Source organism: Crassostrea angulata, chromosome 7 (assembly GCF_025612915.1).
Source record: "Crassostrea angulata isolate pt1a10 chromosome 7, ASM2561291v2, whole genome shotgun sequence".
NCBI classification, from domain to species: domain Eukaryota; kingdom Metazoa; phylum Mollusca; class Bivalvia; order Ostreida; family Ostreidae; genus Magallana; species Magallana angulata.
Genome location: NC_069117.1, coordinates 46305109 through 46329924, shown reverse-complemented (window position 1 = coordinate 46329924; position 24816 = coordinate 46305109). Strand labels below are relative to the sequence as shown.

Genomic DNA, 24816 nt, shown 5'->3' with positions numbered 1-24816 from the left:
ACAATAAGCATGAACAACATTTTTATACCATTAAAATATGAATTTGAAAATCTTGCATCCTCCCTTTTACCACAATTTCAGCTTAGAGATTTATATAAGAAATTGTTCTCTGAAAAACATTCAAATTTTGCTATGTTGACTTTGTTTGCTTCAGGGCAATAATGCATATACTGTATAAATACAGCTTCATTCAGTCCATAGATATATTGTGCACTGTTTGTAAGTTTTTCAATCTGTAAAATCGATGATCTCTTAAAGAGCTACATTTGCATAATATGCAGGAGGATATACATGTAATTAACTCCATCGAGAGCCCTCCGGCTAGATACACGGCCCATGGCCTTTGTTTTATGGTCTATGCAAAAAGCAAACAAGTTTTTTTATTATTTTTTTTTCAATTTTATTTAAGTCACTGAACAGTGTCATATTAGGATACACATGTATAACAGAATCTTTAAACAATAACAATATTGTGGGCATCAAATTGGAATGAGACATTTCATAAAATATACAATTTAGTAACAAATTTTGAAAATTGATGACTATTTACTCTATGAAATGGTAAAATGAAGCTATAATTTTTACAATACCTGGAAGAATATCTTCAAGTATTATGGTGAATGGTGATCTAAGTGTTTCATATGAAGAGAATAGAAATTAGTAAGCACTACCTTTCAAAATCAACTGTTACCTTCAGAAACAATCAGAGAAATCAAAATAAATAACATTCAATGGCCCACTTTCAAAAAGGTGCATTGAATTTGAAGCACTTCACTTGTAGTCTTATAAAACTACCAAATAAATATTTTGAATTACAAATAAGCTTCTTAAAAGCATTCACACACTACCTTACAACCTCTATCATTCATCCAAATCTATGTACATGTTCTACATGTATTAACTTATCCCTGAAAACACATGCATTTCATTGAAAGCCCTTATACAACTGATATAGAATCACATTAAAATCAAGAATTATCCTCTGAAACTTCCTCTTTTACAGTAACTGGAGTTACAGTCTCCTGAGGAACTGGGTCTGGTTGAGTATCTGCCTCCTTTATCTCTGGCTTGACGTCCACTTCTTCCTGTTTTACAATGGGTGTATCAACGACAGTTTCTTTAGTCTCTGTTTTTTCAGGGGTCTCTGCGACAGTTTCCTCTTCCATTGGCTCTATTTTCACTTTCGGTTTCACAATCATGTCCTCTTGGTACTGAATCACTGTATCTGCAGGGATCTGACCAAGTTCTTTTTTTATTTGCATAATGAGGGGATTGTTTTCTGCTGTCTTCGGAGTAGGTGTTGGACTTGGTTCCAAGATGCTGCCCTAAAAACACAGAGAAGATACTATAGTGAGATGAATCACCAAAAAATTTGGCAGCAACTTTCAAAATAATGTAATATATGAAACATTTACCTCTTTCTCATCTTCATAACAAACTGGATGGTAAGTCTGCAAAAAATAAGAAGAGAAAAACCTTGAAGTGTGCTTCTAAGTCTGCATTTTACTGGACAGTCTGTATGCAATTTATGTTTATGTATCATCTAGACTTGGAACTAATTACCAGTATCAATATACAAGATGATATCTGTAGTATAGAAGACTAAATATTTGACTGACCTTGCCCTCTGCTCGAACTGCATCCTTCAGATGCCATTCTTCTGCCTCCTCATCCCAGTATTGATCAAACGGATCTCCACAAATATCACAAACCTGAAATTAAATTGTATCAGTGCTGTAAAATACATGTATGTATTCACTTTTTGTTTTTTCTAGACTTAAGGCAGCATGAAAAATTTAATTGTGTTATACATGTATACAAAATCATTCCTTTTTGGTTAAGAGAAAGTGATAAAATATAACAGCCACCTCAGGTTTTTAAAACATAACACGTTTCAGGAAATGGAGCTGTAACTATAGCTGCAATCTATTTTTTGGTAATCTCATCTTGACTGTTGATTTCCCTTTTCCTTAACCTCAATAAAACCTCTACAAATTAAATTTTGCCCACTGTTGGAAATTTATTAAGTAAACACCTGGGCACTCTTTCTGGACAAACAGGAAAATTTGACTTCATTCTCTTAACATTACGAACTGCATGGAGCGTGACGAATAACTTCCTTGAACTCTTTTAAAATCAAGGGTTCATTGTACAGGCTGTCTCTATTACAACTATGTCCCTTATTCTCTCTAAATACCAAAGTACAAGGAGATTGACATTGTACTTCCTGGAATTTACAGAAGGTTTAAACAAACAAAGTGACTTACATTTTCACCGTCTGACGCTGCAGGACACCTGAGAATGTCGTCGTTTTCTGGAATGTTGATTTTGACAGTAGGAACTTCAGCTGTTGTTCCAGGTTTACTCTGTTCAAACACACTACTTTTACCTACAATACAATGAATTCAAGATCATTATTCAACATTCCAAAATCGCCCATTGCTGATATATCTGTATATAAATGAAAATGCAAGTACCAGGGCAAAAACAAACATGTTTTCACTTACCCTTATCTTCAGACTCATCAATCTCCTCATAATCAATCCATTCCTAAATTGCAATAATACAAAATAAGTATAGCAGGAAATACAAGAAAACTTAATGTTAAAGAGTTATAGATATAAATATCAATTCTTAAATTTTGTAAAACATGCTTACATCCAGTGAGTAGAACCATTTCCTGTGTAACATAATTCGAGCACCATCTTTTTCTCGCTGGTTTTGACGGAAATGCCAATCCAGATGTTCCCTGTAACGCTCCGTCTGGCTTGAGGTGAAGCGCATTCCACACGACGTGCATTGGATACCACTGTACATTCTCTGGAACACACCCTTGTATTGCCTACAATTAAGCAGAAAATGTTACTCTACTCATTAAGTATTATTTACTTATTCAGCCTCTGAATAAATCGAGTTTTCTTTTTAATGTGATGTGGAATATACTGTGCTAACATGGCATTTGTGATAAGTGAAGTAATTTTATTAGTTTTAAGATTATGGTAAGGACCTCGTGATTGTATACCATCAAGGCTTCTTAGGCTAAATGGAATGAAGAAGAATCTTATCCATTTCAATTATACTGTAAATGGTTAAACAATAATTTTTTTTACAGAAAATGTAACATACTTTTTCAAGCTGTCTGTCTTAAGATCCAACAAGTCAGGAACCACATCAATCTTCTCTTTTTTAAACTCCTAGATATTGAAAACAAAAGAGACACAATTGATCAATTTATAACAGTCAAGGAATCTGGAGTAAAAACAAATAATTGTCAGTGGCTGATACTCACAGGCACTGGTGTGCTGCTGACACTGCTTGCCTCAGCCACAGGCTCCTCGGCTCTCTTCTCTGGTTTGGATATTATACCTGTCTGTAACAGTCTATCTAACAGAGAGCTGATATCCAGTGGTGCTGAACTTGCAGCTGCAAAAGAATGTGAAACATCTAATTACTCTACAATATTTCTTAGAGTTGTGTTGGCAGATAATATATGTATATCACTATAATATTGCATTCATTAGAAATAGGCAATCATTGCTGTTTGATTTTATTTTTGATGACAGGCCATTACCTGGTGCTGGAGCACTAAAGCCTGGGATTGAGAATGGTTGACTAGTGGTTAGATTAACATCAGCTACTGGAACACCTACAAAAAGACACTCACCATTAATTCATGAAAATTTTCGACATTAGTAATTAGGAGTGCAGAATACATTTAATAATGACAAAATAATCCCCAAAACAACATGAATGACTATATAAATTGATTTTTTCAATTTTCTCTCTTACTTTTCAAATACTGTAATTAAAATGTACCTCTTATATGTACACGTATCAATCTCTTATGGAAAATTATACATAATTAATTTTTTTTAAATGATTTTGATTTTAAAACCTTTCAATTATCATTTTCAAGAAGTACATACTTGTGATAGGACCTGTCATCATCTCCGGCATTCCACCTGTGGTCATACTCTGTGAGGGCATCATTGACGTGGTTTGCGCCATTGGGAATCCCTGGCTTATCATTGGAGGGTTGGCTCCAGGTCCCATCATCATGCCTGGCTGAGGCTGGCTTGGCATCATTGAAGTGGGTGGCTGCATCATTGGTAGGTTACCCATTGGTTGATTTGGTCCTGCTGGACCATCCATCATTGAAGGTCTTTGGCTCACCATAGGTCCAGGTCCCATAGGTCCTGCAAAATTTAAAATCAGACCAATGAAATCTTAGATTTATACATGCACTATATTTGTATTAAAACATGTACAGACTGTGCACACCTTGAACTTCATAATTATGAATAAACTTGACTATAAAATTATATAATTACCCATAGGTCTGTTGGGTCCTCTATTCATCATATTGGGCATATCAGGAGGGAAGTTTCCAGGACCAGGGGGTCTCATTCTTGGTCCTTGCATTCCATTTGGTCCAAATCCAACATTGTTCACAGGCAACATTAGCTGTGGATCCTCAATCGGCTCTAAGATTTTAACATCGGGTGAATTTCCCTTAAGCTGAATTTCCACTTGTCGATTTCCAACAACAATGATTTTAGGAGGGCCATCAAATTTCACCTCGTACCACTTGCCATCAAAAATCACTTCATGAGCAGGGCCACCAAAAGCAATATTGTGTGGTCTGTTGCCAATACGTATCTTGACAGCTCTATCCATTGGAACAATATGAGGAATGTTATTTACAATTATCTCCCTGGGTGGACCGTCAAAGCGAATGCCATGTGGAACACCCTCAATCATCACACAAGGAATTTTCCTGTCCAGTTTTAGTTCACATAAATTGCCATCAATGAGTATTTGCCTTGGCGGTGGTTCAAATCTAAGCTCACAGCGATTTCCTGCGATGAACACAAATCTAGGAGGACCTCCAAAAACCCCGAGCTCTTTATTGTCTAACAAAATCATGCCATCTCTGCCATCAATTCTAATAGTATGTTCTTTGTCTTTGATTGATATTATCTTTGGTGGAGCATCTAATCTCAGTTCATGTAGTACTCCATCAATCCAAAGTTGTCTTGCTGCCCCATGATAAAATACTTTGAAAGTTCTTCCTGTTCCTTCTCCTGGCAATTTAACTTCTCGAACATAATCTCCAAAAGTATACACTTTCTGTCCATCCACAAGAATACATCTCTGATTGGGATCAGCAAATATTTCAATCTGGCCTTTTCCAAATCTAACCTTTCTTGGAGGAGCACCAACTTTGATATGAAAGGGTTTACCATCTATCACAAACTCCTCAGTGTCATCAGACCTAAGAAAGTTGCTGAGATTTGCCCAACGAGAGTCTTTCATGTTAGGGAAGGGTCGCATAGGAGGTCTTGGTTTATTCATGAATTCTGGAGGTCTGTTATCAAAGTTTCTATCATCCATGTCACGAGGAGGGGGTGGGCCTCGAGGTCCATGGTACATTCCACCACGTCCTGCAAAGTCACCTCGAGGACCTCCCCTACGGCCTCTATCCCACCCTCTACCACCATGCCATGCACCTCTGGGAGGAAATCTGTCATCTGGTCTACGATTGTCCTTATCATAAGGTGGAAATTCTTCATCCATAGGTCCTCCTCGATAAACAGGGGAGTTGCGACCTCTAGTTCCTCTACCTCTTGGTCCCATTCCCCTCCTAGGTCCTCGCCCATCAAAGTCTGTGAATGGGGGACCTCCAAATTCTGGAGGTGGCCTTCCAGGAGGAGGAGGACCTCTTCCATCATAGTCCCAAGCCTCTCTATTAAAGTCTCTATCAGGAGGCCCTTGCCAATCAGAGGGAGGAAATCGCTCATCACCCTGGCCTGGTCTTCCCATCCTTTGTGGGGGTCCATGCATGTTTCCCCCTCTATCAACATCCATAGGAGGTCTCCGTTCATCAGGTGGGCCATCAAACCTTTGGTGTGGGCCCTCAGGTGGAGCCGGCCTTTCTCTTTTAAATGGTGGTGGAAACCTGTCTCTTGAATCATTGTCAAAGTCACTTCTAGGAGACCGATATTCTCTATCTTCAATGTTGTAATCTCTAGGAGGTGGTCTGCGATTCTCTTGCCATTTTTCTGTGAAATTTGATTCCTCTTTCTCCACTGGTGGCTTATCTTTACTGTGAGGTGGCCATGGTACATTTTCTTTTGATTTTGCTTGCCATTCATTTGGAGCTCCTGACTGAAAATCAGAATCCCTCTCTTTCAACTTTTCCCTCTCTTGCTGAATCTTTTGCAATACATCCAGCCTAGACAAATCTTTCAGAAGTTCTTGGTGCTTTTCATATGTTAATTCTCCAGATTTTCTACGCTTTTCGATCTGTTCAAGAATGTGTTCTCTGTTTTCTATGGAGAGAGCATTTGGAATGTCCATATTTTTGGAAGATTCACTAACACTCCGTAGGTCTACATCACTCTTCTTACTACGAAAATCTACATCTCTTCTGTGGTCCATGTCGAGGGGACTTCTGTGATCCATGTCCCTCTTCTCATGCTCTATCTCATAAGAAAACTCCCCTGGGTGGTCATGTCTATACTGAGCCCATCCTTTCTGTTTGGGAGTATCTGGTTTTCTCTGATCCACATCCATCAAGCCCCTGTAATCCTGGTCTTCGCTTCCAAACAACGCACTGCAAATAAAATATAGCATAAACATAAAAAATGTTTGTAAAACACTTATGCCCCCTCCCTTGGAAACATCTTTAAAGAAAATGAATGAATAATGCAAATTCAAACATCTGCTAACGGAAACTGCAAATAATTGAAACATCTGCGAACGGAAACAGCAAATAAATGGAATTTTTTTTAGGTCCAAGGCTCATAACTCTGTCAAAAAATGGTCGATCGAACCCAAAATTAAACTTGACCTAGATATTATCATGATAAATCTTTATATAAAATTTCATTTCAATATGTGCATCCCCTGTGAAGAAAATGAGCAGTAACTGCCAATAACTGGAATTTCTCTACATGCAAGAGGCATAACTCTACTGAAAATTGCTTGATTTTAAAATGCTGATTTTTTTTTTTTTCAAAAATGTTATTTTCTACTATAATGAAAAAAAATATCTTGGTTTTTAATTTCTGTAAGCCTTATTTTTTGTGGGAAAAGCTGTTAAGAAGCCTTAATTGAAGCAAAATTGAATAACTGTCATCCTGTACAAAAATTGAACTGCTAAATATTCCTTTGAGGAAAAATTTTTCTTCTGACAAATATTACTGATTTTTTCAATTCTTATTTATGATAAAAGTATAAGTTACATGCAGACTTAGCACACTGGTAGGTTTTTGCACCAAAAGGAAATTCTAAAAAATACAGCTCATACTGCTTTAACTTTCTAACCTTGTTCCTTTAAAATGCACAACATAATGATCCTTCAAAAGTCTGAGATTTTCTTGTATATGCATGCAAGGCAAGGCCAAAATCAGACAAGTTCACTAATGTGGTAGATTTTTATGCATTTGTATTTCTATTTGCCACTCAAAAAACATTTACATTAAAGTTTTATAAACTGTGGCTACAAATGTAGCATTTATGAAATTAACTGAATAATCAAATTGAAGAACAAAACACTTAGTAATTGATAAATTTTTAAATCATTTTTAAAAGCAACTAAAAGGAACTAAAAATACAATATCAAGTGGATTTCAAAGGGGCTTCAACAAAGAATATTTCTCTCTTCATTTTTCTTTCAAATAAAGTGAAAATATAAACAAGAAAAAAATATCAAAACAAACCTAACAATTGAAGAAATGAAAAAGTGTTAAGTACAGGTTCACGTAAGAATCCGGCAATATCGAAATTTTGTGATAAGTGATAAGACGCAAAATAAAACGAAATTTTACCCAGCAAGAAACTGGGATGTTTAGAATGTATATGCCAAATTATTCTGAAATATTCCGTTTCGTTTTTGAATACGGGCCCGATATATTGACAAGGCGCTCAATTTTGACGCCGTGCAAGTCTTAGTAAAATAGCATATATTTTTATCAAATTACTAAAAACAGCAAACCTTACGAGAGAATTTGATTATAAATAGTTACGAAACTCACTCAGCACAATGATTTCCAATTTTAAAAAGTATTGAAAAGTTTGAGTTTCGAGTTTAAATTGCCGTTAAAATTAGCAAATTCGAGTGAAATCTGGTTGTCTTTCTTGGTTGATTCACAATATCGTCGCTAGATGGCGCCTCGTTGCTACGTACGCTAGTGCGCGAAAATGGAAGTTCGAGAAGACTACACGGTTTCGGGACACTACGCAAACAGTTTCACAAGTCTGTATAAAGCCGATCCAGAATAAACAACTCCAGTGACCCTTTGTAATTGTTGCAGAGACATAACAAGACATCTGCAAGGTTTAAAACTTAGTGATGGCCGACAAACAACCTGCCAACCCAACCGCGGACAGCGAAGGAAGTCATACCCCAAAGAATCACATTATATACAGGTATATTATTGCTATACATGTTGAATGAAATAAGCTTTTTCAAACAGTGATATAAGTTAACTAACAACTGCAGTGAAGTTCTTGTTTTATTGGCATATTTCACTACATGTATCGGTGATCATACTGGTTTTCCCCGAATCTATTTTTAGAACATCAAAGCGATTGATTTTGGCAATTATCCGGACACTCAAATATAACTGTATACTTTACGAATGTATGCTTTCATCTGTTCATTTACAAGTCTAATTATAAAAGGTGCGTTGTTATAACTTATATTCATATCTTGATTTGAATAAATGTACTGCAGTAGCCTTACACTGCCCTTTGTTTTCAGATACATTGAAAAATGATGTATCCCTACATGTATATTAGAAACTAATATATGTTCATGCCTCAATCAACAATTGAAACAAAACACCAGTCAATCTTGAATGAAAAGTTCCACATTGTAGTTTTTTTTCACAGCTGTTTTCATTGTGGGGTAAAAATAAGGTGGGTTTTTTCCCTCACTATTAAACTTGGGGGTATGAACACCTGTCGGTATTGATGTGGATAAAAGTACATGTATATTATACTCAAAACACTTTCACTCTTTTAGAAATTTCTTTTTAACAATATTTGACCGATAATATAATTTCATAAAATAATTGCAAAGATTAAAATAATGATTAGGTCATTTCCACCCCCTTAATATATACTGGTAATTCGCTGTGTTCCAGTAGAGATCCCCATCCCTAAATGTACGTGTACATGTAAATTCTTTGATACAGCTCATGATTAGATGTGGCGATTACTTTGGTATGCAAATGCCCGGGGGTTATCTCTTATCCCATATTTTTATAATTCATTGGTCAATTCACACGTACCCCACCCTTAACAATTATATTTGTTGCTGGTATTTGAAGATCTTTTTAATTTATGTAATGGTTTGGCAAGTATCCCCTGTTGTTTTTCCCTATTCCAAACCATTCAGTGTATCATAAATGGTCATGGGTTTAGATCCTATTGCAGAAGTTCAAATCTTCTTTGATTAATATTCATCTAAGATTACATTGATTTAATTGTGTCTAATAGGGTTCCACAATTGGCCCTACCTTCAATTTTATTAACATAGACCAATCCACCCAACCATCAACTTTCCCTATCTACTGATTCTTTCTTTTCAGACTGGAATAGGAATCAATGTTTTATCTAGGCTTTATTGACATGACTGGTGTATTAATATTTATATGTTGTTTTACATTACATATGACAAGTAACAATATTTCTAGTTTTTAAATCTTTCTATTTCAGGACTCAGAACTTTGACAATCACAGACCCTGTCATAACATCAAACTGGACTGATGAGGCAGAATATATCTTACAGAATGTTTCAACAAGCGAAAAGTCGAAGAATGTGTTGACCCAGTGCTTAATCTGATTGCACCAGGGCAATCAGAGAAATTAAAACAATTGATTATGTTAGGACCTTAAACAACTCCAACAGATAAAGAGCTTACAAACTACATGTATATGAGGAGATAACTAACATTGAACTTCACACTCAAATTTTTTCAATGTCAAAAAACTATGTTAATATATATAACAGTAATAAGATGTACATGTATAACTAATTTATGTAGAAGATAAGTGCATATATGTATGTCCCTTTCTCACTGATTGTCCATTATACATGTATAGAAAGAATAAAGAAATTTTATATCTCATTACTTCAAGAAAAATTATGTGTAATTAGCATTAAGAAAGACAAATTTAGCTGCATGGTTAATAACCAAGGAAGACAGAACAATAACTAATGATTAAGTTAATTGAATTTCTAATATAAAAAAAGAATCTCAGAATGCTATATTTATATAATAACAAGTGAAATACTTTGTACTTATCATGATATATCATGATTTCATCTTTAATTACTAATATGTGTATTTATGTAATTACCATGATGGTAGCTACATTATTTGGACTACATACAGTGTTTTCCCCAGAAAATGTTTGATGCATGGGGGGAAATTTGTCAGAGTAGGTGCACGGTGCAGTGTTAAAGGGCCCACACCGGGGCAAAAACACTTCGGGTAAAAATAATATAACCATCTGATGAAATGTACTGCATGATATGCACTATAATTAATGCATTTTCATGAAATTCATATTTTGTATTTATGTAATTACCATGATGGTAGCTACATTTTTGGACTACATATACATGTATATAGGAATATTCTAATAGCATAAATTTGTATACACAGCATTTACCCAACTGCTGCACATTCATATAAATGTATGCACTATTTTTATCCCCCCTTCGAAGAAGGTATGGCATATCACTTTGCTGCTGTGCGTCTCTCTCTCTGTCTGTCTGTTGGTCAGACGGCCAGTCCACCAACAGTTATCATTCATTTTCTTCGCAGGGGTTCCACATTTTGAAATGAAATTTGGTATACAGATTTATCTGAATAAGATCTAGGCAAAGTTATTTTTTGGGTATGATTGAGCAATTTTTGACCTTGGAATTAAAAAAAATTCCAATTATTTGCATTTTCTTCTCAGATGTTTCCAAAGGAGGGGGCATAGTTGTTTCACAAACATGTCTTATTTGTGTGCAATCGTTCACTTAGGATTTTCTTTTTAAAAAATTGTAAACTTTTAGCCTTTCCAGGGTCCAAATTGAGGGAAAAAAATCAATATGTAATCTATTGGTTGATGTTTGATATAACCATCTATAGTATGTGTGATACATTTTGACATGTATGGTGTCATGTATATCGAGTTATTCATGTGCAACTTGTTTATTATATGTATGACTGGAAGTCAGTTTAATAAAGTACTTGTTATGGTGTCACACATGTTTTCTACATATGGTTGTTTTTATTAAGTATACTACCTTGTAGTATATTTGAATAAATATCTAAAAATGTATATCTATATCTATATACTAGACTTTGACCCGTGCGTGCACGGGTTGACATTGCATATCAGACATTTACGAAATAGGTACATCGACACACCTTAGTATTGACATTTACATAACAAAGCTATAAGCCTACAATAATGCTATTAATTTCACTACACTTTCCTTAGTTTGTAATCTAACTGTGTCTCGGGAAAGGGCCTCACCACAATTGAATGCCTCCCTTATGTACCCGTAATGTAGCAGAAAATTGCAGAATCGCTCCGGAACGATTTTGCAGAAAGTTAATGAAGTTGCCTTGTAAATAACAGTCAAATTTATCACAAAGAACCTTTTTGAGACTTCAAATATCTTTCAGCTAAACATTTTAATCCATAGAATGGAAGAATTCAACGCTTTTTCACCAAAGTACACGTAGTTTCTTTGTAAAACTGTGTCCGTATGACATTATTCATTTTTACGATAAAACATATTCCATCTTCACTCTCCTAACAAATATAATGTAACTTTTTTGCATGAAATCAAATATTTTTCGTCATCACGAAGACAAAAGTAAGTACTTAGTTGAAATGTATATTTGTTATTTTATACTTTCTTTCATAAGAAATGATTAATATATAATTATGAACAGAATATATAGCAAAAGTCCAATGAAAATTTACGCGTATTTGTGTTATCATTTCTGAGTTTATTCATGCAGATGTGATATTGTGGAAACATAAACTAAAGACCCCGTTAACGTGAATGTATTGCGCAAGCGCAAGATTGTAAAATCCAAAAAATCCAGGTGATTTCCGGGATTTTTTGAGCAATTTTTGTTGATAATTAATTAGCGAAGCGTAACTGAGAAAAAATAAAAACAAATTGGTAATCTTCTAGTCCCAATGATGTTTAAAATATGTAAAACAAAAGACAGTATTCTTCCGATTTCTCGGTATTAAAGACAAAAAATTCGAGTCTGTTATTTTAATATAGTAGTATAGATATAAAGGGAGTGAAAAATGCTTATATGTTTTGCTAAATTCTGGAATATAAAGCATGCCCTTAATGATTAAACTGTATCCAATGCACATTATATAAACTAATACAGGGTTACAATAATTACGCTTACAATAAATTGATGCTTACTGAGGACCCCCCCCCCCCCATATAGTCTACAAACATATTCTAAATTTATATATCAGATATGAGCCTGTTTTACTGTACATTGTAATAGTATAAAATATATTTATTTTTGATTGGAAAGGCTGGGCTAAGGGTCCACATAAAAAGATAAATTCATTTTAATTGCTTAATACGGTGTACATGGTATTTAACAAATCTGCAGACATCTTTGTTAAAAAAAAGAACTGCGTTATTTTTTAAAAGTCAACATCCCCAACAACCTCATTTAAAATTACGTAAAAATAATATGAATTCCTCAAAAGTACATGTAGGTTCAGGTGTTATTGACCACCGAGACAAACGATATTGTATATAAGTTTTTTAATGGTTGTACATATTACTCACTATAACCATGATATACAGCAGGTCGGACAGTTTATAATGTTCCTTTTCCCTGTTAGTTATCGTAAGACTTGCTAACTATGGCTACTTCCATTATTTTTTGACAGACATACTTATATATTGTTTTAAGACTTGTGATACATCATTAAATATTGTTGAAAACTAAACTTTGATAACTTTATGAACGTATCGTTTAGAAGTCTGAGAAAATTCGGTATAAATTTGAAACACAATATTTGGTATTCCGATCCCGATCAATAATGATGTACGATCACATTTTCACAGGTAATGGGTTAAAACAATAACATTTACACATCAATGAAATTAAAGTATAATCCTTGTTTTAAAATGAAACTATGAATATGCAATATAATTATAATATTACTCTTAGATACATGTAAAAATGATAAAGATTTTTAAAATTTTGTTAGGAATCCCACATGATTGCTTAGATTATGTAAACCGTCTGTTAATTTTTCAAAACTTTTTATTATGTAAAAAAATATTTCAGAATATCCTTTATTCATTTATTTATAATACACAGTCATATATGTTTGCTGTTTTTTTTTAAAAAGAGACATAAAAGTGATCGTTTTTCTCTAATTTTAAAGACTGTATGGCTCATTATTGTCGTGGTTGCCATGGAAACCAATGGGATACTACATCTTTAACATTAGAAAAAAGAAGAGGGCATTGTCTTCTCTTCATACCAACATTTTTGAATAAATGAATTGACACTGAATTTCTGAAAATCCTGTCAGATCTTCATACAATAGTGTTTTCATTGTGTTTAAAAACTGTGACAGAGTGGATCTATTTTTAGTAACACAGCTTCACAATTATGCACGACTCACTAAAAATTTTATCATTTTTTGAGAACACTTATATATACTGTTCTCAAAGTAAATTATCATCTCAATATGAAACATATGACTTATCACTGTTTGCCTGATTCTTACGTGAACCTGTACTTAATCCATGAAATTACTCACGTGAAGCTAAAAGTTGCAACAAAGGAACAAGTATTCAATATCAGTATGACACACATCACTTTCACATCATTTACAAAAATTGATTTATAAATTAAAATAGAAGAACAGTGGAGGTTCAGTTACCTTAGTTCATTATCCAGTTTGGGTTTCTCCTCCAGGCGTGGTTTTTTGCTGGGCCCTTCATGCTCCTCTCCAGTCTTGCCTGCATTTTCTCCCAACTCACTGAGGTCTCGTTTGGAATTGACTTTCACTAATTTAGGGTCTCTGCCATTTCCATTGGTCTTCTGTTGTCGCTCATCCAAGTCATCTTTATCTTCTGCTGCAACTTCCTTTTTAGGAATTTTGTACCCCGATTCAAACAATCCGGGCTTCTTTTCAACATCCAATTTATCTTCAGATTCTATTGGTTCAGGAGACACTTCTTTCTTCACTTCCACTTTCTCAATTACTTCAGTTTTCTTTGGAGACTTTTTCTCCTTAGAGGAATGGTGCTTTCTTGAAACAGGTGATCTTGATCTTTCCTTCAAAAGAGGTGATTTGTCTTTTTCCCTCCTTGAATCCTTGCTGTCAGAATCTTCCTCAGTCCTGCTTTTAGTTGATCTGGATTTTGTTTTCGAGCCTCTTTTTCTATCCTCTTCAGTTTTCTTTGCATCCTCATCCACATGGATTTTTTTCTTTTCATCATCCCTACCCCTGGATTCTTTGCTACTTCCCCTTTCATGGCGCGGACTTCCTCGCCTAGATCTGGAATCCTTAGCCCTTTCCTTTGAATCCCTGTTTCTACTTTCGGCACTTCTTCTGTCTTTGCTACTAGATGACTCCTTGCTTTTAGATTCTTTAGTTTTTTGTTTATGAGAATCACTATCACTTTTTTGCTTGACTTCATTTTCATTTTCTTTTGCTCGTCTTTCAAGTTCACTTCTCAGAGTTCCCTTTTCTAAAGACTGTCTTTGATGTTCAACAGACTTTTCCTTTTCAGAATCATCACCAATTTGAGGCACTGTTGGCAGTACTCTGTCACCGAATCCTTGATTGCTTAAGTTTTCACTAAATATTTTTTGAGCATGTGGAGGCTGACTAGAGGGTATCGAGAATGGCATAGAAGAGGTAGGTGGCATTCCTGGGGGAAGTTGACTCATAACAGTTGGGGGAAAAAGTCCAGGCGGGGGTTGAGACAGCATGCCTGGCATCATATGAGGAGGCATACCATGAAAGGACATCAAAGTCTCTGGTCCAGGAATTCCTGGTATAGCTGATGATGCAATCTGCGACATGGGTGGAAAAGACGCTGCATTGCTGACAGGAGATGGTTTGTTCTGAAGCCTGGGATCTCGTAATCGTGGATCACGTGCAGTTCTTGGGTCACGATTGGTTCTGGGATCTCGACTCGTCATGGTGGTCATTGTAGTGTTCACAGAGCCCATTCCACTTAATAAACTATCCTCAACTTTTGCTACCTATAACACATCATTAAATTCATATATTTCACACAAACATAACATTGAAAGAAAAAAATTACTTCTTCAGGACTTTTTGTTTGAATTCCTTCAAGATTAGGGACTGTTTTCACCTTATGACCCTTTTGTTGAGATGTGCGTTGTGTGGCCTCTTCAAGTTCCCTCAGCTCCATTTCAAGTTTTTGTTGCTGAATTTTTAATAATTCTGCTTTCTTTGCAATTAACTGCTGTCTCATCAGCGTTTCCTCATCTACTTCAGGTACAACCGGAAGCTCAGGTAGCAGCGATTCCTCTTCCTTCTATTGGGATAAACACCAAAGAATTGTACAGAAGACAGTTGGTTTCACTCCACATTTTAATTACTCTTCTCTGTGTTTTGGTTTTTTTTTTAATTATTCAAGATAGCTGGTTATTTATTATCTCATCATGCGTAGGCCATTAATTAATGTAACATATTGACAAAACTGCATTATCAAAATGTGATCAGGTATTTCTTAGAACTGTGGAATCATCCAACAAATAAAATTTATTCTGATTTTTCAAAATATGCAAACCCCAGTTCCACTCATGCGATTTATACCTTTGCAATGAACTTAGGATTGACAAATATGTTGCTTTTATCCGTTTCTGCGACTGCTGTAATTGGCCAGGCAGGATCCATGTGATTTACTCGTACATCTATGGCATACAATTTTCGGTTTTTAAATATTTCACCCCACGTTTGTCGGACTTTGTACATGGATTGCCTCGTCTTCTCATCAACCTATTGTATTGAGGTAGAAATTGTCCGCATGTAAAACACTGATCTAAATTTTAAAAGTGTTTAGTATATCCATGATTGAGTTTAATAAAGAGGAATAAAGGTTTCAAGAAATCATGCAGTTCATGTGATTTTTTTAAAGAAATGTTTAAGGTCATCTACCCTTCATAGTAAATTTCCAGATATGAAAGGATATCCTATGATTAATTTTAATGAGATACTGTGGAATCATTAAAATTCGTGTGGGCCAATTTTCGTGGATTGCTACAATTTTACAGGTTCGTTGGGACGTAATTTCGTGTATTCTCGGAAACTTACAAAAGGAGATATGACTTTACAGTCCTAATTTATTTATTCGTGGAGGATGTTAATTCGTGGGTGAGGGGTAGCCACGAATTCCACGAAAACTGAGCCACCACGAAATCTAATGATTCCACAGTACAAGGTTGTGTTTTCCATCCTCAAGGTCCCAAAGAAATTGCAAACATCCAGATAGATAACATCATTAAAATTACAATTTATTTTTAAGAGTCCTTTTTTACCATTCATCTCTAATTCGTTTCAAGAGCCTGTAAAATGCAGATCGACTACATTGCCGATTTCCACAAAATTCAGGGAGTCCTCATTTTATGTACGGTTTATATAAATTGCAAATGATATTAACCAATCAGGCATGATCTATAGCTTCTTGGATTAATTGCATATAGTTGAAATGTAAATTTTGGAAATTCAAATCAATGAACAAAGCATCTATCATTTTTTTTTCATATTTTCCGACAAAAGGAAAGAATTTAAATTAACTAAACTTTTTCAAATTAGTAACAATAGCTGAAAGCACATGAAGGGAGTTCAGCTAACCAGGAAGTTATATACATGTACTGTTATAATATTATATATTTTTGGCTGGTATGTGCATTACATATACACAGCATATTCATTCTTTTGGGCATCTCTACCCTTTTTCTATCTATTTATAAGACATACCGGTATATTGAAATGTTTCTACAACTTTCTGAACCTTCTAACAATTTCACCAACCCTATTCTTTAGCACTCCAATTACATTATACATTTACATGTATATAGAATTCATATTCCTTAATTAAATTCATTAGCAGGAGTTAATCTAACTCCAGGTGCCTATTCTGATGACCTCACCACATGCATTTGCAACCATTTTTCTTACAGTGAATATTGGTGCAAGAGCTTTCACCCAAGCTGTTTCTCTATCCACAACATCCTCTGTACACTATGCAACTTTAGTTATGTTCTATTTTCTGATACCCCCCCCCCCAAAAAAAAATAATCAACTTTTTCTTTGTTATAATTGCCAACCCTCTTTTTACAATAGAAGCATAAAGTTTTGTGGGGATATAATAACTTAGAATTCTGATCATAGTTTCTTTGGAATATAATTTCCTTGTTTAAAAAATAACCACACCATACATATCACCAAATGAAAATATCACTTGGGATTTTATGTTCTGATTTTTACATGTAAAAATTTAGTTCCCAAAGAACATTTCTGCTTCTACTGCAATTTTCTACTCGAACTTGGACTGCAATATTTCTTGCATGAACGACAAACTTTTCTCAAAATCACACATCTACTACCCGGTATATGTATTCTATATAGGAAACACATTTATGCATGAAAGGGGCTTTAATGCAATGAAAGAACATAGTTCGCATGTTCTGAAAAAACATAGGAATATCAGTTTGAGGCAATTCCATTCTCTCATCAAGACACCAAGTAGTTTTCATTTAATTTAAATTTCTTTTTTACATTTAAGGAATAAAAGTATTAAAAATTAACACTCTATTGCCTGTAACCGCAACTTCAAATAAAGGAGGTATTGGACACATTCATTTTATGACTCACTGTTTTCCAAAATAAAATTTTAACTTTACATACATTTGTTTTCATCCAAAATCCATGAGTTTTAAACTGAATTCGATCTTTCCACTAACTTCTTCATTACAAATTTCAAATGACTTTTAAGTGGAAATTTTTACAATTGGAACATTTTAAAATTGTGATAACATTTTGAATTTGCTCTCTCATAAACACTGAAATCTGTGTCCAATACCACCTTAAATCACCTTAAATTTTGTCTAATTTTTATTAAGATTCCATAAAAAAAACGGCAGTGGACATACAGGTGTTATGGTACCATATTAAAGTGATATTGTATCCTCCCTTCATGCCCCCTACACAGATTACAAATACAGGAGATCTCCTGTACATTGTAATTACATAAATAATTTTCCATATGCATATGGATTTAAATCTCGTTCTGCATACATGTTTTCTCAAATGGAGACAGAAATTAGAAAGAGGTATTTCGAAAAATCAATGTTAGTAAAAAAGATAACCAATGTAATTATGCAGCATTGTGTCAACTTCGATCTGATTAAAACCCGATCCTATAATCTGCTCAAACAAATTGCTATAAATATGTAGCAATATAGATGAACAGATCAAAGGTTCTCATTTTATTCAGATTAATTAAGTTCTAATCATGTTTGATTACCAGTATTTACCAAGGAGAACAGCAAAATATTTTTTTATCTGTTATCAATGCATACTCGATGCAACAATTTTACAAAACAATTACAATTCAATTTTTCTGGTGCTGGACCAGTAAAAGACTTCTCAGAAGTGGACCGAAGATTTTTGATACCATTTTTTCTCAATTATTTCTGAACCACCCTGCAGCTTTTTTCCTGCTCTGAATTTCATAATCTTCTGCGGGATATGTTACAAGAATATAAGACAGATTTAATGGAATTTTAGGACAGGTTTCAAAACTAACGATACACAGTATATCTTGTCATAAATTATACACGTAGATGTATATATTTATATATTTCATATATGAAATAATTACTGATCAATCCTAATTTTTAAGCAAACACTTTACAAATTAAACAATCAAATATAAATCCAACTTCTTTAATTGCTTTTGTACAATACTGTACAACTGCAATTACTGAGTCTGTAACTGGCCCAGCATCAGAATTGTCCCCAGCTGTTTGGTTCATCTCAATCAGTCTGTTTACTTTAAAGGTTTTTCCTTCTCTTTTTGCAAGCCAGGGTAAGCATGTTCCTCTGACCTGCTTCACCTCTCAATGTGTACATGTAATAACCAACTAACTTCTAAAGAATACACACAATTGCAATAAAGAAGCTTCAGCTACAAGCTGTTTTCTCATCTTTTTTTTAATGTTCCTTTCTTCCTCTTTTTTTGGCTCAATTAATTTATGTTCCTTAATCTTTTTATACAAACAATTTATCAATACATCCAAATATTGAATCAAATTCAAGCAGGCCTGCAATAAAATTAATTTTCTTTCCATCAACCAAGCTGCATCTTCTTCATCAGGGTCACAGATTTTGTAGTGTACAAACAAACAATACATGTATAACAATATCTATTAAACTCTCAAAAGCTTTCACCAAGTTTTCAATGCTAACCTTTTCAAAAGTTGCACAGAATGTCTGTACAATGTTTTGAGCAAATAAAGAAGGGTACGATGATTTGGGGAGATTCTTGATTATGGAGTCAATTAAGTACAGAGTCGGTAGCTTCTTGTCAGCCTCAGCCTGGAATTAGAAAATAAGAGAACATGTTTCATCACACAAGTCTTTTAACTTCAACCATCCATAGCCTTGAGGAGATCTGCAAAACATGAGAGTAAAAGTCACAACATAAAAATAGCATTTCATACAACATTAAAACATAAAATGTGAAATAGAAAACATTTTTGAGACATTTATATAACAATTACACAAAGAAAACAAATGCATGTGCTAATATAATCATGAATTCATAAGTAAAAGTCATATTCTTCATTTCTTCACTGCATTGATAACAGGAACAAGTCTAGTATCTCTCGTCTTCTCTTCTTCACCAGTGTTCATCTGTTAACCATACTTGCCATTCCATTTTCCTTCTCTCTTCTGTCCATCATTGACTTATGATATTTATTCATGATTTGATGTTATCATGTAAAGATAACAGTTTTCACAAAACGCATACTTTATACCAATGTTGGGAATAAAGCAATTCCCTTGGCATAATTTCTTTTTTCAACCATTTTCATAGAAAACCTTTCATTTATGACTTGCAATTCATTGAAAATTGTACTTGTATTACAACTACCATCACTCGAGATGGATTTTTTTGTTTTTGGCTTTGAAAATTTTTTACTGAAAATAATTTTGAATTTAAAAAAACATTATTTTCGAACTGAATAATCTTCATTCAGACTGTGGAATTAATACCGGTATTTTAAATAGTGTGTTGAAACTGAATGTTCTCCGTTAGCATGGTTAGGTGCAACAATCATTACCATAAATAAAATTCTAATAGTAAAAATTACGTAAAGAAAACCAAGACTTATCTTCCGTAGTTCATGGAAGTCTTTAATGGTTCAGTCATCGAAACACAATTTATTCCACCTTTTTCATTTAAGTTAGAAACCTTGCTTTTTTTCTTCTCAAACAGAATAACTACCGCGCTGTAGCCACTGTTGAGAGAAGTTTTCACATCACCCTTTTAGAAATTTTCTTTTTAGTTTACTGGGTATTCGAGTTTTCATTATTAGATATTATGATTCTATGCTGGAATCCCACATACCGGGTAAATTTTTAATGCACAGTTGAATCATTTGCATTTGTGGCGGCCATGAAGATTCTGTGCTTGAATCCCCAAATGGTTTTAGATGCAAAGCTTTTTGTTGATTAGGTATCTTGTTACAAAATATATAAAGATTATTTTATAATTCATTGAGGATGAAAAATCATCATGAGGGGTACTAACAAAATCCATAAAAACATCCCAAAAAATATTTAAAAAATAAATACACCATGAATTCTAATGATTCAATTGTGCAAAGTACATGTATTCTCAATTTTCAATACAATTGCACATATTTTTGCACATTTCCATTCCTTGTCGGTAGAACAACATATATTTGCATTCTCGATGCATTGCTAATTGGTTCATCACATCCTTAATTTTTACACTTCCAAAAAGTAACATGTTCTGTTCCAATAGAAAAAAAAAATTTCACTATAAACTTATGTTCTCAACTTTTAATGTGTCTAACTTGTACCATGGTAAACCTGTGATTCACCATACAGGTTCATTTCACCAGATACATTTGATTTCTTTTTATCATTCATTTCTTTAACTATTTTCACTAAAGTCAAACATCCAGGCCATTGGTAAATTGTTTTAGTTCCTAATCATAAGCATACATGTATACCAGTATATATGAAATGACCAGGAATGTTCCTTGAACAAGCAACATTTATATGACGATAATCCTTTTATATTTTAAACAGATCTTGATTGTAGAACTGATTACGTATACAGCATTACAATTGGGTTCAAAACATCAAAAATTTGGGTTCAAACATCAAACTTTACACAATCTCTTGTCACTTTAATAACACAATATGAATCAATAGGTTAAAACTTTACAAATTCAACAATATATCTGTTTTCAATATACAAGGATACACATCAAACTGGAAACAATCTATACACATCCTTGAACTGCAGATTAAGGTATATCACCAAAATGCACGTTCAGCAAATGCCTTTCCTCTTCTGTAAATGAAACTCCAAAGATTGATTCACTCATTTATTATAAAGGTTTTCAGTACATGTTCCAACCAACTTCTCTTCAAATTCTCTGATGAAGCGAACAAGTCACAAATGGCCGTTTATTGCAAGTTTTAGAGAGCATTTAAAACTGCTGTGGCAAGAGGGTTATCATACTGTGTATTTTAATGTTCATGAATTTTTAAGGATAACTAAAAATTAAATTCCAAAAAAGTCGGTTGACATAAAACGGTGCAGTTTCTTTTTTACCCTCTTTATATACGCATTAATACACAGGTAGTTTTATTTTATGACAGATCAATGTCAAAGTTTGAAAAAAAAATTAGGGGGAAATTAGAGATCAGTGTCATAGCTAGACAATTAACCTGCTTATTAAAGAATCGTTGTTACTTCTTTAATTAATTCCTAAGTAAGACCTCTCTTTGTAACAGATGTTCATCAAAAAATATTTGCCTTAGCTGTTTAGATATCAAAAGAGAAAATCTCTTAAATTTCAGGGTATTCTTTCTATTTAACTTCAAAAGGTTTGAATTTGTTTGGTTCTATTATAATAGCAAGTTTTTAATTTTCCTGGATTAAAACAATTGAGTAATCAACTGGAATCAGATAGGAATTAGGTGCTAACCCATAAGCTGCAGCCCAGTAATTACAACCTTATAAATATCATTCATAACATCAAGATCTAAACAATGTTTTTCCCCAGAAGCATGTGAAATATCCAATGATGGATAATTTTGCAAATCTAGACGGAGTAAAATCTTGAAGGCTGAATAATGTGAGGTTGCAGGCGTTTTTAAATTTTTCTATTTTGGGGGGTTTTGCAAAAATGTTTGAAATTAATGGGGGTTATATACTTTTTTGTATTTTCTTCAACAAGTATTCTCCTTTCTCCATCTGACATAAGAACTGGCATCCATTTTGAATGGTGTAACCAGACCCGAAGTTATGTGTAAATTTACACCTCAGCAAACCACATTACGTAAATCATGTCTTCCACGTTATACCACTTTTTAAAAATTATTTGTTTTCCGCCTCCAGACTTGGCATTTATACATATCTTATTCCAAGCTTTGTGAAAAAGTCAAGGTGAAACAGTTTTAATCAAACACAAAATATTTTGGCTTACACCATCTAAAAACATTTACTGGTATTGCTTGGTGTTAATAAAAAGATTTTTTTTTACGAGTCGGCCAAGAGAGGGAAAACAAACTATTTTCAAAAGTGGCTAAAAGAATTTTTTCATAAAATATTATTTTTCACACTTTAACGGCATTTCCATTTAATGGACAGAGAAAATAGTTTTGGTGAATCCTTTTTTCTGAGAGACACATGATAAAAAAGAAAATGAGATATATCTACAAATGAGAAACATACTGATACAAAAATCAGTCTCAATTTCCAACACAAGTAAAACAATTTGCTTGCTTTTTGATTGACTCAATCAAAAACAGCTATAATGATGTCTTTACAAAAGACTATTTCCATCCATGGAGTCAATGCATTGTGAAATGAGTTTAACTATAAACGTACATTAATTTGAATATGAATTATTGTACTAACAAAATGCATTTTTCTGAATTTTCACAATGAACTTTACACAATTTTCAACAATGGTTGCTGTTGTAACACTACATGTCAAAGCAAACAATGCCAAATATTTGCATAAAGTGTAAATGAAAACAGAATATACATTTTGAGAGTACAATACAAGTATGATAAAAGATGTATTTGAATGATTTAGTGCTGTGAAGCATGTTTTTATAGAGCTGAAAATGGCTTATAAAATATCAAAACAATCCTCATATTTCAATTTACATGATATCTAAATAAAAAATATTGAGTAATCATTATCAATAAACAGTTGACGAAAAATATCAATAGTTGAAACTTGTTGAATCGGATGCCACAAAAATTACTAGCATGCCTTTAATAAACTCGAAACTTCATCAAAACAATTTGGTATGAACTTTTCAAATGCCATGATTGTTATGTTTAACAATAAACGCATTATTTTTTTTTATGATGAACATTTGACAGTACAAAATGAACATTTATTTAGCCCTGCAAATGATAATATATTTCAGTGAGAAGAGTATTAAAATTACTACACATCTTTTTTAAATCAATTTTGACTGGCAAGAGAATTTAAAAATAGTGCTATTAGCAATTTTACCACTTTTCTCTCATTCCAGCCCTACATTTAAACATGCTTACAACACTTGCAAGGTTATAAAGAAGACAGACGCTTCCTCTTCGTCACATTTAATTCTGTACATTCAATAATTTACAGTCAAAAAATAAATAAACACTTTAAATCATTAGCATAAAGAATTGTTCAGGTTTTACCATTTAGGGTATACAGGGGTTTTCCTTCAGACATTAATTTAAATATTTGTATTTACTTCAACTGTAATGCAAATATATTCTCTTCCTTTTTGAAAGGAAAGGCTAATAAACTTGACTGCTACCTTACCTAACTTTTAACAAAGTAAACATAACTTGAGAACAATTGACATTTCAAGCATTCATTTACTGGAAATTTGTTAATAAAAAAAATTATACTCGCGAAATTCCCATTTTGTCAGATCCCGGAATAGAGAGTAAAATTTGTAGGAAATCCCTAGTGCAACACCATATGGCACCATCTTATTCCAGGTACAAGGTAAACGGAAAACCCCTGAATAAAGCTGTGAGGATTAAAACAAAATAAAATTCATTAAATTGATACTCTATTAAAAATAAAATTTAAATAAACCTGTTGTAAATGCGTTTCAATGACTTTAACGATTTCAGGTGCATATTGCTCGTTGTCCTCTGCAAGCATGGTCAGCATGTTGATCAGTGGTTTGCTGTTAGCTGTAAGCTCTTCCAGCGAGGAGCGGTATTCTTGGATAACCTCTTCCTCCATTTTTTCTCAGATTGGTTCCATCTAGTGCGTAAACTTCATTGTATCTGTCTGGTTTGTCCTCGCCCAACTTTTCAATAACAATTTTGTCCGTTTCAAAATGTCTTCCGTCCTCAGGCTGTGTGACCTAAATTAATACATTGTAAAAGATTGACTGATTGGTTGAATGAAAATAATGCGCACCAATCAAAATCAGTTTAACAAATGAATAAATCTTGT

The 24816-nt window shown here is 33.7% G+C and overlaps 1 protein-coding gene and 1 long non-coding RNA gene across 3 annotated transcripts; one reads left to right on the top strand and one right to left on the bottom strand.

Annotated features, from left to right (window-relative positions):
* Positions 1 to 381: 381 nt before the first annotated feature.
* Positions 382 to 24724, bottom strand: LOC128192315 (pre-mRNA cleavage complex 2 protein Pcf11-like). The gene is made up of 16 exons (XM_052864909.1): positions 24448 to 24724; positions 19535 to 19663; positions 15878 to 16060; positions 15411 to 15596; positions 13964 to 15297; positions 4332 to 6616; positions 3927 to 4196; positions 3572 to 3646; positions 3290 to 3423; positions 3127 to 3194; positions 2659 to 2842; positions 2508 to 2550; positions 2268 to 2389; positions 1620 to 1712; positions 1416 to 1451; positions 382 to 1325 (listed from the first exon to the last, which is right to left on the bottom strand). The coding sequence occupies exons 1-16, from the start codon at positions 24598 to 24600 to the stop codon at positions 969 to 971; spliced, it is 5652 nt and encodes a 1883-aa protein (XP_052720869.1). The 5' UTR covers positions 24601 to 24724; the 3' UTR covers positions 382 to 968.
* Positions 7800 to 11253, top strand: LOC128192355 (uncharacterized). Of its 2 annotated transcripts, XR_008244536.1 has the most exons (3): positions 7806 to 8433; positions 9727 to 10745; positions 10802 to 11253. It is a non-coding gene; the product is annotated as an uncharacterized LOC128192355 (long non-coding RNA). The 2 variants fall into 2 exon arrangements; XR_008244535.1 differs by lacking the exon at positions 10802 to 11253 and having other exon boundaries at positions 7800 to 8433; positions 9727 to 10140.
* Positions 24725 to 24816: the final 92 nt, after the last annotated feature.